The sequence below is a fragment of the Cyphomyrmex costatus genome, unplaced genomic scaffold (assembly GCF_001594065.2).
Source record: "Cyphomyrmex costatus isolate MS0001 unplaced genomic scaffold, Ccosl1.0 scaffold457, whole genome shotgun sequence".
Classification (NCBI taxonomy): Eukaryota; Metazoa; Arthropoda; class Insecta; order Hymenoptera; family Formicidae; genus Cyphomyrmex; species Cyphomyrmex costatus.
This window is the reverse complement of record NW_017278823.1, coordinates 44,168-59,735: the sequence shown is the minus strand read 5'-3', so window position 1 is coordinate 59,735 and position 15,568 is coordinate 44,168. Positions and strand designations below refer to the sequence as shown.

Here is a 15,568-nt window from a genome sequence, read left to right as displayed (position 1 = left end):
TTTGTTTAACCTTTAGAAGACGAGAATCTATTTTTATTAAAATCTTACAGCTTTTTTTCTGTGTAAGATTTGTTATAATTTATCACTTCATCGTATGCTTTACCTCAAAATATGACATTACCTCAGAGCTAGCATAATGGCTTTCTTATCCTATAAAGACTAAATCTGTAGCAGAATAGCATGCAAAGGTTTGGAAGCTCCATAATAGCACGCAGAAAAAGGTTAGTCAAAAAGATTGACCACTCCTGCTCTAGAAGAACACATTTTTTCGTTATCATTAAATATCATATTCAAAATATAACGATTTCTTTTTTACGTTATTATTTACTTGTATGTAAAGCATGTATTACATTGAAAACTTTTATTAAAATGCAAGGAAGTCAATGCTTGTGATAATTAAACAAAAAAAAGAAATTTACAAATCAGTTTGATGTGAATTACGACAATTTTCGTACGATTTTAGTGTTTGCTATTCATACACACGCATGTTGAAACTCGCATCAGCATTATGAGCACAGATGTATTCGTAGCGTGTCTTAATACGATGTGAAATATAGTCCAATATGCTTCAAGGATTTAGGTTACAGTATAAGTGGAATTTATGATTTCCTTGATTAAACTGTACCTATCGCGGTATATAGAAACTGTGATTTGTAGAACTCCATAACGAGTTCAACCGTCCAATGATATTATAATTATATATAATCGCAATATAACAATACTGTCGATATACATCCAATGAAAAAATAAGTATAAATACTCAATTCGCTACATCATGAGAATTTCAAGCACTAATTTTGCAATGCGCTACTTCGCGTCGCATGCAGTTTCGAAGTAATGCATTTTAAAGATTGTAACTAAAGAATGTTTTGACACTAGTAGATATTAATAATCTTCCTAAGCACCTCGTAAGAAGGATGAAGATGGTAAAATGATAAATAAATTTCCGACCACACACAAATCTCATTATATCATTATCAAACTTCATCATGCGAATGAAAACTTTCTAATAATTATCTTCATGTATCCTAAAATCATTTTGATGTAATTTCGATACATTTTCATATACTTTAAAGTGGTAAAATAAAATTTTTTATATTTATATTCGTAACAACAAATAACAGGTGTATAATATAAGTAGGTATGTCATTCATTGTGAAAATCATAAAAATTTTAAATCATTGAAATTGCACTGTTTCGAGTATATACTGAAAAAAAATGTCGATCAGTAAATACTATAAGCAATTGAAAACATAGAGTGCCAAATATATCGCGGTATATCGAAACCGTTTAACCACGTAAATCACGTTTTCGTATCGAGCACAAAAAACTATTTTTACGACCGTCAATTAAACTTGCCAACTTCAAAAGCTGTCTCACTTATTTTCTCGCCACATTTGATTTTTATGGACACACAAATCATACGCGTAATTAACCTCGCGAACGAGATTCAACACTACGATAATTATAAAACCTTGACTTCGCCGCGACTACAAAGGCATCACTGATTGCGCCGAGTCATTCTGTGTTCTATAATATTGTAACGCACGGGAAATCAAAATTAATTTTGTGCTTTTAAATTAATCTTGCAATAGTGCGATACGCGCAAACGTTGCAAAATTTAACTGAAAAAATATACAAAGTGACAAAGCAAACAATAAAAGACATAAACGTCAGTTGTAAAAACAAACTGATTTCTTTTCACTGATTCTTACAAATGAAATATATTTAGCTTTTATTTAATATTAATAATTTTTCTGATAAACAATTACGAACTATAAACATAATACATATGAAAACTATATCGAAATAAAAATGTTAAATAATATTGTATTAAATTATAAATACAGTATTAAATTATTATGTATTGAATTATTTATATATCATTAGATGGATAAAATATGTATTATTGATACAATAAATGAGATTGCAATCAACGTATTAAACTCTAATGCCTTAAAAAAATCTCGATGAAACAAAGAACTACATGAAAAGAAATAGGTATGTAAACATTTCTGCGTAAATATATAAAAAATAATTTTATTGAATCATCAAAATAATTATGTAGAAAGTTCAAGCATGAAGAAGAAAATGCTATAAGAAAAATTTGAAATTTTAACAATCAGTTTAAGCGTCCTACAAAATTATTTTCAAATTTATGTCTAGCTAAATTTTAAAATACTTAAACAAAACTGTTCTTTCTATGTAGAAACATTATAGAATATAGAGTTTCTGATCTGTATCTAAATTACATTTCCAGACGAAACTATCCCAATTAAGCAACCCTGTTCTAACTAAGTATCTCATCGCCTTACAGGTAATTTATATTAATACGACATGAAAGGGACAGATAAGGCTTTTATTGTAGGTATCCCTTAACAACGCTACATTAAAATAACACGTTGAGCAAAATAGATTTTCTGATTGATCTTATCAATAAGTCTTAATATCTATCGCAAACGTGTCACGTTTATATTACATTAACTCCATGGATACTTTCTGCACAGGATTCTTAACGAGGATAACTATTGAAAAATTGGAGGATTTATAACAATCAGTATCAAAGCCATGTAAAAAATTCTCTTCACGAGCAAAACTAAAAAAGATGTATCTAAACCGGTAAAAATCTCTTTCTAAAATTGTAAAATTAGGTGAGATTTCTTCACAATTTTATTAAATAATTTCTTTATAATTATTACTGCTACAAATATACAAGCAACAAGGTTAATGTCAACATCCGGTAATTATAATTTTAATAGATATAAAGTGATATTTCATATATTATAAATGTATTAATAATACGTCGACATAATTAAATTATCTCTTTAAAAGATCTAAGCTATATAATCTTGTTTCATATTAAAATAATTACTAATACTCGCTCCTTTATTAAAGTTGTGAAAATATGATTCGAATATTCAATAAGAGATGAATTCGCAAATATGGAAAATCTGGCAAATCGTAAATTATAAAATCGTTAATATACAAATCGTTAAATATACAAATATATCCCTTTTTCAGCACTTTTGCTTATAATTTTCATATATTAATTTTCGATGCACGATGAAAATAATTTAACAAACTGTTCTGCCTCGAATTACTAATCATTACGAGAAAAATGTTCATAATATTGTACGTTTACAACAAAGGCTATCCATTTAATACTGAAACTGCTTTAAAATTTGTGATTGGCCAATTAGTAAAATTCTTTCTTCTGATTAATCAATAAAACGCTTCAAAGCATTTGATTGTAACGTTAAGTGGATCATACCCAAAATCGTTTGAAATACAGAAACAAATGCACGCAAAACAAATTCATTTAAAAGCTATCATTTCTCAATTAATAATAAACAAAGTAACTTTTATTATGCAAGATATTGGAAAATATATACTTCAGTGTTTCTCTGAACATAGCAAAACTATGAAAAAATTTCTAATTATATTATATTTAATCTTGGAGAAGCATGATAGTGCCACAGCTGTTTTCAATAAATAATGCCAGCTATACAATACACTGCAAAAAGATATACTTTGACAATTAAAATACACATAAATGTAATATTTTTGTTAATATCGTATAAATTTCACATGATATTTATCGCACTTGTTTATAAGATCGACGCTTCATTTTTTATCTCGTTAAATAATCATTTTATCGGTTAAATAAAAAATCTAAATAATTATCAAATCAACAAATCTAATTTTTATTATGTAACCATAATATATTGTTATTATTTAGTTAAATAAAATTCATATCGTATTTTAACATTGTATTAGAATTAAAATATAAAATAAAATCATTATATAAAAAAATTACCTTATACAGATAAAAAATTATTATTACAAATAAAACTATTTTTGTTTTAATTAATTTCAAGCAAAAGTTAAAGATACTTTTTAATTAGAAAGATTGTGAAAATGCACGATATTAAAAACAACATGAAAAATTGAGGATGTTGATGATTTTTCTCTATATTTTCTCATCAAGGAAAAATCGATTCTAAATATATATTATATTCTGTAATAAATTCTTTAAGAAGGTTATTTATGGATAAAAGCAATTCGCGAAGAGAATTACATATTATCGGCGGCGATCGATAAATCAAAAAGAATGCTACGATTGAATTTTCGTTAAGGGCTCTCGAAAGAAAGAAAACGCGTTTGCTGTGACCAAGGAAAAATCTCGGGAAAGCTTCTTGAATACGCTACAAAATCATTCTCGCAATAACGCGGCCTTGACCTAACACGATAGGAGGTTTCACGGGCTGTCATGAAAATTATTTATCGCGCCCTCGTCTCTTCCTACGTGAGTATTCGACAATAAGCACGATCTCAATTCCGGAATCGATCTGAAGATAAACGCGATGTACATGGAAAATCCCTTGCCGCTTCGAGATGCATTAGGAATAAAATGTAGGAGAAATATCGGAAGATATGCACGAATGTATTCAGTTATCTGATGAAAAAGGCTATTTGTACGTTATACTGAGGTCATCAACGGAATTTTAAGGATCGAGAACGAACTGATCGAGAACGAAATATCTCGTTAGGCTTATCGAGAACGAAATACCTTGCTGCATTATACTCAAAAGCGCATAAAATTGTGCCAATGCGTGAAAATGCTGCTATAGTTATAGAATTTCAACAAAGAAAAAAGAAAAAAAACCTTTCGGGTCACGCTGAACATCAAAATGCCACGAATTTCACGAGTTTCACGTCACTATATTCCTCTCTGCATGACAGACAGTTGGCAAGCCAAAGGAATAAATTGTAGTTAGCCGTGTTCTGCGATAAAAAAAAATATTTATAAAAATACGTTCGGTACGTGTCAATATCTTTTTTTTCCTTTTTATCATGAAATGCTGTTCTCTGTTGCTCAAACCCTGTGAGTTGCAGGGACAAATTAAATGAAATTAATGTAATTATTATGACAATAATAAAAACTTATACATTTATAATACATTTCCACAATAATTGTTAATGAAATAATAACAATTCTTCAAAACGGCGAACATAAAATATAATTAATATTTTATTTCTACATTTCGTAAAAACCGTTATTTTTATCCATAATTTCCAGAATTTTAAGTTATCATAACTATGATAAATTAATAAAAATAATACATCAAACAAAACTCCATTTAGCATTCTCATAAAGTCTTGACTTTAATGATGACAGAATGGTCGTGATCTGTCGGAAAAGAACTTGAGGATATTTTCATGCAGTATAAAATCGGAACTTCTCGTTGAGAAAAGATACATCGAATCAATATGCATTGTAGACTTGTTGTATGAACATACCACGAGAGGAAATAGGTCATGATATAAGAGGATCGCTCGAATTTCGAATACTACGGAAAATACATGAGCAAGTACAATACTCATTAATACATGACTGGAATATTTCAATTGCAGCATTTACGCAAACATAGCACGTGTATCGCAGTAACGTACAACAATATATCATATTCTATGTCATAATCTATCCAAATCCGACGTAATTGTGGTCTAATACAGTGTATAATAAATAGGACACATTAACATTCACAATGCTTCACAAATATATTATTTTAGTAAACAATAATTTGAAGTAATGGCAATATACTGATTTTGAATTTATATTATAACTTCAAAAAACATTTCGGTGGCTTATTTAAGACTCTGAAGTCTTAATATAGATTAATAATTTTCAAAATATAGAAAATTGAGTTTTCTAAAAAAAAAGATTGCATTTTCTTAAATATCACAGATTACGTAACGTAAGTCCATTAGATAAATCGCTCATCTAACTGTTAAGTTTTATGGATTTAAGTCAGATATAATTTAAGATATAATAAGAAAATTTTATTGGTTTTAGAAATTTTAATTCCCTGTATCTTGAAAACTATTGATTTTAGGCTTTATTAAAGCTTTTGAGCTTCAGATAACCTGAAGAATCGCTTCCTGAACTTACAACATGGATTCAAAATTTACGCAGCACTTATACTGTTCTAAATATTTTTATGTGTCTTTAATAATAACTTTATTAAAAGCACTTATAAATTAGATTTAAACAATAAACTGGAATTGAAAATATACGCGTTCTTAAACTGAGTGTTGGTAACAGAATTTGAACTTTGACAAATATTAATAAATAACACAAATAATTTTATTATTTATTATTTATTATTATTTATTATCATATATTATTTCTTATTATTTCATTATTTTATTATTTTTTAATTTTTTTTTATTATTTGAAAGATTGACCTTTCAAATAATTGATAAAATACTTAAAATTCTTAAATATAAATAAATAATATAATCAATAAAAAAAGGAGTTTTTGCTTAAATAACATAAAAACAAATATTCCGAATTCCTATATTTTTTCAAAGAAAGTCAGCTCTCGAGCTCTCGAATTTAAATCTTATGTTCGTATTTCCGGCTCTTCTTTTATTCAAGGATTCTGAACAATAAGTATGCGTACTTTTACATCGTGTTTTCTTCACAATAGCACGATTTTCACGTTTCATCTTGATAGCATTGTGAGTAAGAAAGCAAAAAAATCCTAAACTCTAATGCAAAAGATCAGAAATGACGTAATTCGATTCAACCTCGACTGACAGGAAATGACCCTGGCCTGCATCCACCTGCATCTCTCTCTGCGAGGACAGTATGCTCCGTTTTATTTTCACACGCGTTTGCGACGTATACTACGCCAATTCGCCGTCGTGAATCCTTGAGCAGATGGGACAAGAAAGTGCCGGTATAAGCCACCTCCTATTGCGACGACTCGAAATTATCCTTGCACGCACAGGTGTTTCGGAGGCACAATATACATACACCAAAGGATACAGAGAGAGAGAGAACAAGGATTTAAAGTTAAAACAAATGTACACAAGTACGACATATATTTTCATAAGTCCCGTAATTCGAGAAATGAAAAGGCAAGGTGAACGAAAGCTCATCATTATCTTATTAATGGGATAGTTCTCGACGAATTTAAAGTCGATATTCTCTCAAATGTCCAAAAAAATCATGATTTACTTGTAGAAACTGAATTATCAGAATTGGTCACATTTACAGTGAACAACATTTAAGATATATTCAATTAATCATCCCTTACGAAACAAACATTATATATATATAAAACAGCAACAATTTATATTTATATCGCGAATTTATGTCGCATCCAATTTATCAATATGTCCGATTCCTATATAAAATTCATTGTTATGCTCGTTTAGTTTGTAAAACATTTAGATAATTAAGGATTTTAATAATGAAATATTTAGATATTGAAAGATCTGAATAGTGCACATTTATTTTAAGCTTAAGAGTACGTAAGTTATACATATATAATTTAACATACTTCACATTCCTGATTAGATCTACTTTTTTTTACTTATACATATAGGTGTGTATATGTATGTGTTTCCTCTCTATAAAAGATTAATTATCTAATTTAAAGTATAATTAAGTGTATATTTAAAATTACGAATGTGTACATTTGAAATATTACACACAAGCACATATCAAAAATACAAAATTTTGAAAGCAATGATTACTTTTTACTTTTTATTTCTTGAAATCAATTCGCAAAAGTGTTGTTTAAACATGGACAAAATTTTTTAACGTACATCTGAACATCAATATTCTATATTTTCATATTTCTCCCATTTTATAGTTCAGTAAATATTAAAATACAAGCAGTTTTCTATAGTACTTACATTTGCAAAGCCGCAAAGCTTTTGATAGCATTATTATTTTTAAACACATTTTTTTAAATATGTTAGTATATTTATTAATATATTATTATATTATATATAAATACGAGTATTATTTCGTAAATACATAATTAAATAAAGTTTAGGTTTGATAATAATTCTATAAAATAAATTAACGTTTATTTGTATAATTCACATATAAAATAAATTTCCCATTCAAAGAACAATAAGAGTGAAAATACCGAACGTAATATGTCGTATAAATTTAATAAAATTTATACATATTAATAAATGTAATACACAAAGTATTAAATTTATTTTCTCATATGCGTGCTATTTTAAACATACGCTTTGCTGAAAGTTTTTTGAGCACTTTACTTTCAAATCTTTTTCATTTTCACTGAAAATTTTTAAAATGAAAAATGGCTATGCATAGCTGTATCTTTCTCTCAAGTTTTCAATATAATGTACATTACAAAATGGAATAATAAGGAATATATATAGATACATGATAATCTATATTCTGTACAAAGTTTTAAAATTCTTTATTATTGAGAAGTCTCCTCAACTATGCTTAATATAAATACATGCACGAACAAAGACTTGAAAAATTGTCTTTTCTTTAAGTTATTAAAATAAAGTATGTCAAAATCATATTTCAAAAATGTCGATAACTTGAATAAAAGTTCTCTTCGACAATTATATAGGTACTACAATTCTCTAATAGAATTTTTTCCTATATGCGTTAAAAATGGATACGTAATCGGAATATGTAATAAGAACATTTTCTTAGATTATCTTTGAATGGCGTAAAAAGATTTTCTTTTCGTCGAATTTATCTCAACGAAAAATCTTTATAACGTAAGAATTTTTACGGCGTGAAAAAGCGCCACAATTTTTCTAGCAACTATCAAATAAAAAGAGCAAAGAGAAATGGGGTTGAAATCTTTTTTTACAGGAAGCACTTATCAAAAGACTAGGACCCAATGCACATGCGTTCACCATAGAAATTCCCTCAATCGCCCCACCATCCGTGCAACTGGTACCAGCTAAGGAATACAATGGCCCGCCTATTGGTAATAGCTACGACATCAGGGTTTACGTTGGTGAGTAGAAAAAGCTTGCTGGACTTTTCTTGGACTTTATTTTCTCAATCCCGAATGTATGCATTCGAACGAAAAACAATGGTACACCACAATTCAAAGCGAGGTGTAATTACGAACGTGAACGAAGTAGGAATTTTATTTACAAACAAAGGGATGCATTTTCCAACTCTCAGGCACACAATTACGCAGGAATAAGAATTCGAAACATCTCGAATAATAAAACACTTTGTACTTACTCGCAAAATTCGAAGCGCAGAGAAGAAATAAGTATATTTTAATCAATTTCCCATAAGACAGATTATAAAATTTATTTCTGTTCCAAACATTATATGTATAAATTCAGCTTAAATAATTCTTATCTTATTATAGCATATAGCATATAAATAGAATTCTTCTATTTATGCTATATGCGTAATTTCTATCTAAAAATAAAAAATAATCTTTATGTCGGATTATTATAGCTAATCATATATAATTACGATTTCTGAGAAAGAAAATAAATCTAAAAATATCAGATTTAGATTTGTAATAAATTCTCAACAACAAAATATTTTTCTCAATTATTATACACATTTGCTCAATTATTTGTAATGATGAATTCGTGAGTGAATTCACGCTTAGCACCAGCTCTCACCTTTATCTCATCGTTATATGCATCGTTAACATTTTGTGCGACGGATTTCAGCGGAACGGGCGGACGAACGCTTGCACCGTAAAACCACCGTCAGGATGGGCATTCGGGTGATCCAACGAGCCACGAAACCGCCCTTACCCTCGACGACTATGTACAGTGTGCCTCCCTCACGAGAGCCATCGACTGGCTCGAGAATTCAAGGATCCAAAACAAGAGTGGCGTTAGCGGAAAATGAGATCATCGAGGACGATGGTTGGTCGCGATTAACGTGATAACCTCATACAATAACGTACATTTACTTATCATTAAAAACTTCAAGCTTTAGTTATTGTTATTATCATCTATATTATATTATTTCTTACACGGAAAAAAACGTTTTTACTAAGAATTTAGTTAAATGCAAATCTAAAAATAATTTTGTTTGAGTCATCAAAATAATAGAATGCTCAAACTGGTTGCTAATAAAATATTAAAATTTTTTATCACTGCCAACACGCTTAATGCTCGCTACATAATTATTTTCCAATAAAATTAAATGTCCAATAAAATTATTTTCAGATCTGCTTAAATTTTTAGATACCTTCAGCAAAACCATTTTTCTGTGTAGTTTCTATTATGTGTTTAATGCGTTATAAATCTCTGATTTTCAATGCGACATAACAAAACTTCAGAAGTTCTCGAATAACACGTCTCGAGTTTAATGTGAAGTTATAAGATTGCGTATCTTATTCTCTCATTAATAAACCGATCTTATCTCATTTATCATGAATACAAAGCAGAAGTCAAAGTAAATAATAGATAGGATTTTATTCTTATTTTCGCAGAGAACGTGGGACCACATGCGGCAGTAGAAAAGCCATTTTTATTAAGTGACGGTCGTGTCAGATTGGAAGCAGGGCTTGACCATGCCATTTACGAACACGGAGACTTAATCAATGTCCACGTCAATGTTAACAACAATAGCAACAAATCAGTAAGGAGAATAAAGGTATAAATTATATATATATATCTATATATATATACATATATATACATATATTGTTTAAAGTATATATTATAACTATTAAACTATATACATATTATTGTACATTATAAAGCATATATAATTCATACTTGTTATTAGATATATCCCGTCATATTCATCTTCATTATGCTTTATGACTGAAATTTAACCAATGCTATTCTAAATAATAAGAATTAAGTACAATGTGTGTTATATAAAATATATTTATCTATATTTCTATATTTCAATTGATAAAGAATATGTGCGCGTGAAAAAAAACTTTTTTTATTTATTTAATATAACTGGAATATATAAAACGTATAATCAATAACCGCTGTATATAAAACGATAAATGAGAGTTCTTTATCAACTTTAATAAAGAGAGCTTTTATTACCATTTACTTTTCATTGTAAAATAAATAATTCATTACTCTATTGCAGTTTGATACAATTATCCGCTACAACAAAATAATGTTAATAAATATATCGTGTATAAATTTTCGAATTAGATCATTCAAGATAAAAATTGATATTTTACGCATATAGAAACATAACTGGAAGAAAAGTTAGAAAATGGATTTTTTGTCTCTACTTTCAAAACAGTGCCCTATTTCGTTTTACAACTTTAATTGTTTAGCTGCAAAAGTAAAAAAAAACAATTTTTTCCAATCAAAACAATATTGACGTGTATGGAAAAAAAAGAATTTATTGCATAAAGAATTGGTTCGCAGAATTTTTCACTAAATTTTTGCTGAAAACTCAACTTTTCTAAATAATTGTTAATTAATAGGCAATACTGTATATCAATACTATCAATCCTTGACTCTTAATTAAATCAGTCAGGACTTAACTAAAAAGCTTTTGCTCTATAACGTCAAAGGCTACACTCTATCAATAACCTGATATTGATCTCATCGTTATTTTAAACAACCAACGATAAAAGAATTTTTTTTCCAAAATAATTAATTGCGATCGTAGATCGTTAGATAGGAAATTGTACTCTCTACTTCAACGGAACCAGCTCATGATTCGGCAACTACCGTCCGGCAGTCAATATTTCAAAAAGCACCGGACGAGAATCTCACCAATTGTTCCTTTTCTGATGCTCCTTGGAAATCCAAATACTTGAGTATTCATGCCCCGGGGTGTTTGTCAGTCTCTCTCCCTATCAGACACACGCACGTTTCCATCTATTTATTCATTCTTTCCGTTTATTTTTTTTCTTGTCACGACGTACGTACACGCAATGTTCTGATGTTGGATGCAAAAGAGGCCACTCGTAAAACCGATTACGATCTCCTTCGTGATGGAACCAAGGAAAAATAGGTTTAACCATCCCTAAAAGGATCAATTAATGTTTCCTACAGAATTGCGCTCGACGATAAGTGACAAGATAGAAGTTTGGATATGCGAAAAGAATTACAAAACTGTTCTAAAGTGTCATCGTTATACTCTTTACTTAATTAAACATTAATTAAACATTTATTCTAAAAAATTCACGGAATAAAAGAAATTTATTTTAAACTAAGTCACGCGGAGAGAGTCAAGAAGATTAGTCCGCCGAGACATCTTTAAAAAAGATTGAATGCTTTTAAATTGCTTTATGAATATAGACTGTTCTGCCACAAATGAAAATCTCCTGAAAAGAGACAACAATAAAAGATCCTAAACAGTATTTTCGCAAAAAGTAATCTATTTTTTTCATTTTTTTTATCTTGTATCGTTTTTTTTTTTTCAAATATTCATAAAAGTTATAAGTTTGCATTATTTCAGTCTAGATCTTCTGCACCAAATTACAATATTAATTTATAAATGTGTTTACAAATAATTTAATTAATTATAGATTAGAATAAAATTAATGATACATTTTGGGCTTCGCTATATAATTTCATTTATTAATTATTAGATATATATATATATGTATAGTAGTGCCACTCCCAGCTTTCAAATTAACTATCGCTTCGCGCGCGCGCGTTAGACTTCTACAAATTTAATAAGCTCGTTTAGAACATTCATATCCCTCGAGCTCAATGAAGCTGCATCAGCATCTTAATAAAGACGTGTCACTTGCGTGACATGTACTCAAACTTAATAAATAGCTTTTCGTTAACGCTTTTCGAGCAAGTAATCTAAAAAAGTGATCTACTATAATACTTATGCAATAAGTAATAAATTAATTTTTTGATAATTCAAGAGTGCCTTATACACCAACCAACAATAAATTATGTATGAACTTTGGGATCGTTTTTTTTTCTATTAAAACATATTATTGTGATGGGTAAATATCAGAATGATATAAATGTATTTATTATTACAATCAAACTATATTGAAAAAAAATATATACTAAATTTTAATAAATATTTGTTTGAATAGTGCTAACTTAATATTTATTTACGGTAAATAATCATTTACTAAATAAAAAAATAATACATCAATATATGTATAGCTAAAACAAATTAATAATACTTATACTAGATACATATATATATGTATATATTTATATTAATTATATTTTCAGGTAGTGCTATTCAAAGAAAAATGTGTATTACAATTTAATATATTTTTTCTCAGTGTAGTAGGCAATTCCTCGAATGTTTACTTTCGCAATAATAATTTATCGAACAAGTTTTAATACATCAAAGAAAACAAATTAAATTGAATCAGGTCGTGCGTTTGCAAACGCTCGTGCATTTTTTCCCTCTGCTTTTCATTTTTTGCACTTCTTTCAACACAGCACAGCAGCTGTTAGAATAACGCGAATAATCATCCCCGGACAGTTAAACGTCAAGAGTTAAATGTTATGCGATAATACAATGCCACTGTATAATGAATTATATCGCGATGCAAAAAACGTTATTGATTAAAGAAATTTGATTTTTATAAATAAATAAAGTGATATTTTAAATTTTATGAATATTCTTAATCATAAGGCAAATCTTTCATTCAATGAGAATTAAAAAGATCTCAAGCTAAAATAGCAGTAGAGAAAGACGTATAAATTCAGTGCTATTTTACCTTCAAAAATGACAAGCAAAATTTTCTAATTTTTATCAAATATCGGCAATATATGTATGTTATACGAACGCTTATATTATAATATACGAATTTTTAAAGAAATATTGCTACATTCTTGTCAATTTCTTCATTATTCAAAATTCTTATCATTTAAAGTTTAGCTTCTTCAGCTTCAAAGATCAAATATGTATAAGATATTTGCCCTGTTAAATCTATAGTATCAAATTTAATCTAACGTAAATCGCCTACTAAATATATCGTTATTTTACTCTATTTTATAAAATAATAATTAAATTTGGTACTAAATCGTGTCAATGTGATACTGATAATTATTTTAAATTAAATTTGACACTATAGATTTAACAGTGATGTATATGTGTTTGCTTTCATTAAAGTTTAATGTTATAATGTTTTTCATTTAAATGATAAAACCTTTTTGTCCAATGCAGAAGCTGTAATGTGTGAATAAATAAATGGAGTCAGTAAGAAATTAAAATAAAGACCGAAATTATATTTTCACACAAGCTTGTGTGAGGTATGCCGTTTATTGAATAAATAACTTTGTTTTGTTACTTGCAAGATAAAAATAATTAGTAACGTTGTATTCCACATCTAATATTTTTTATACGTCACAACTCGATTACTTGGCCTTCTGTGTTCGTAGCACTTACGCTAAACTACTAACGTGCATCGACAATGGTCTACCATAAAGCGAAACTTCGTAACCGATCTAATTTCTGGAATAAATATTTGCATAGCAGTAGCGTTGAGCATAATATTTACATATACTATTAACAATTACACAAGATAAAAGTGTTAAATATATTGTGCAAATAACATTACACTTTCATGCAATTCGATTCATATGATAATAATTCACGGTAATATTTCAAAATTTTGAATCCATCCTCTTATAAATTATAAATAGCAAAGTTTTTGTTATTTTCAATTTCAAAAAATTTGCTCTGACGATTATTGTAGGGAAAAAATTACAAAAAATAAACTGTTGCATGGAGTTACAGGAAATTTTAATAACAACTGTTTTCAGCTTTCCAGTTAATGTTTTGAAGTAAAAAAATATGGTTAAATTTCTGCTAGAATATTTTATAACAAAAAATTGTTTTATAACTTTTTATACACAGCATATATACACAAACTTATTTTAATTATTATTCAATAAGAGAATAACGAATAAAGATATTTAATAATTCCCAAGTATCTCCTGTGTAAGAGAATGCTAATTACTCGACAAATCACCAGCAACCTTCAGTATTCCAATTTCAGCGTGTATTTTGCTTTCAGACCCCTTTTACAGGTCCCTTGCGATCTAATAAGTATCTACAGTTTGCACCTTGACTAAATTAGCAAACTTAATCCAGCTCTCTCAGTATACATATATGTATACACAATACGATTATATAAGTGTAACTTGTGTAATAAAACCACGGATGATATTAGAGAGATACAGAAACGTCTAGGTAGGAAATTTCCGCTTTACAGTTCACTATTATTTTATATAACGCTACGTTAATCTATTTAGAAAGAAGAGAATAAAAGATCTCTATAGAGAAATTTGAACTAAAAATAATTTGGGTATGTTAAGTTAGCACCCCAACTATAGTACTCAGGAGTTCTGATTAAAGTTCCCACTTTCTTTTGACGAGACGAAGAGTTCCCTATAGTTAATAACAAAAGTTCCGCTCAATAACCATTTTTTTTACATTTTTTAAAAATGGAGTGCTAACTTTTTATCGAATTTCGAGATGGAATAGTTCTGAGCGGCTTAATAACTTCAATTTGCGATTGCCTAGAGTTCCTGATATGTAAAAAAAATTTTCGAATAATAAAAAAAAAATTAAAAATTTTTGAAGTATAATTTTTAGATACAATAGTTCTGATGATAATTCCTGCATCTTTTTGACGATACGAAGAGTTCTCTATGATTTTTAATGACATATGCGCTTAATAATAATCATTTTTTAATAATTTTTTAAAAATGGGGTGCTAACTTTTTAACGAAATTCAAGGTCGCATAGTTCTGATCAGCTTAACAGAAGTATTTTGTGAATACCTAGAGTTCTTGATACATAAAAAACATTTTT

General features: G+C 28.4%; 2 protein-coding genes across 2 annotated transcripts in view; one reads left to right on the top strand and one right to left on the bottom strand.

Annotated features, from left to right (window-relative positions):
- LOC108777717 (uncharacterized) overlaps window positions 1-15,568 on the bottom strand; it is an 83,965-nt gene that overhangs the window by 59,875 nt on the left and 8,522 nt on the right.
- LOC108777714 (arrestin homolog) overlaps window positions 1-15,568 on the top strand; it is a 44,943-nt gene that overhangs the window by 23,936 nt on the left and 5,439 nt on the right. Inside the window, exons 6-8 of the mRNA XM_018544670.1 lie at window positions 8,666-8,813; window positions 9,499-9,699; window positions 10,272-10,435. Of these exons, the coding sequence (XP_018400172.1) occupies window positions 8,666-8,813; window positions 9,499-9,699; window positions 10,272-10,435 (513 nt within the window). The remainder of the gene's footprint in view (window positions 1-8,665; window positions 8,814-9,498; window positions 9,700-10,271; window positions 10,436-15,568) is intronic.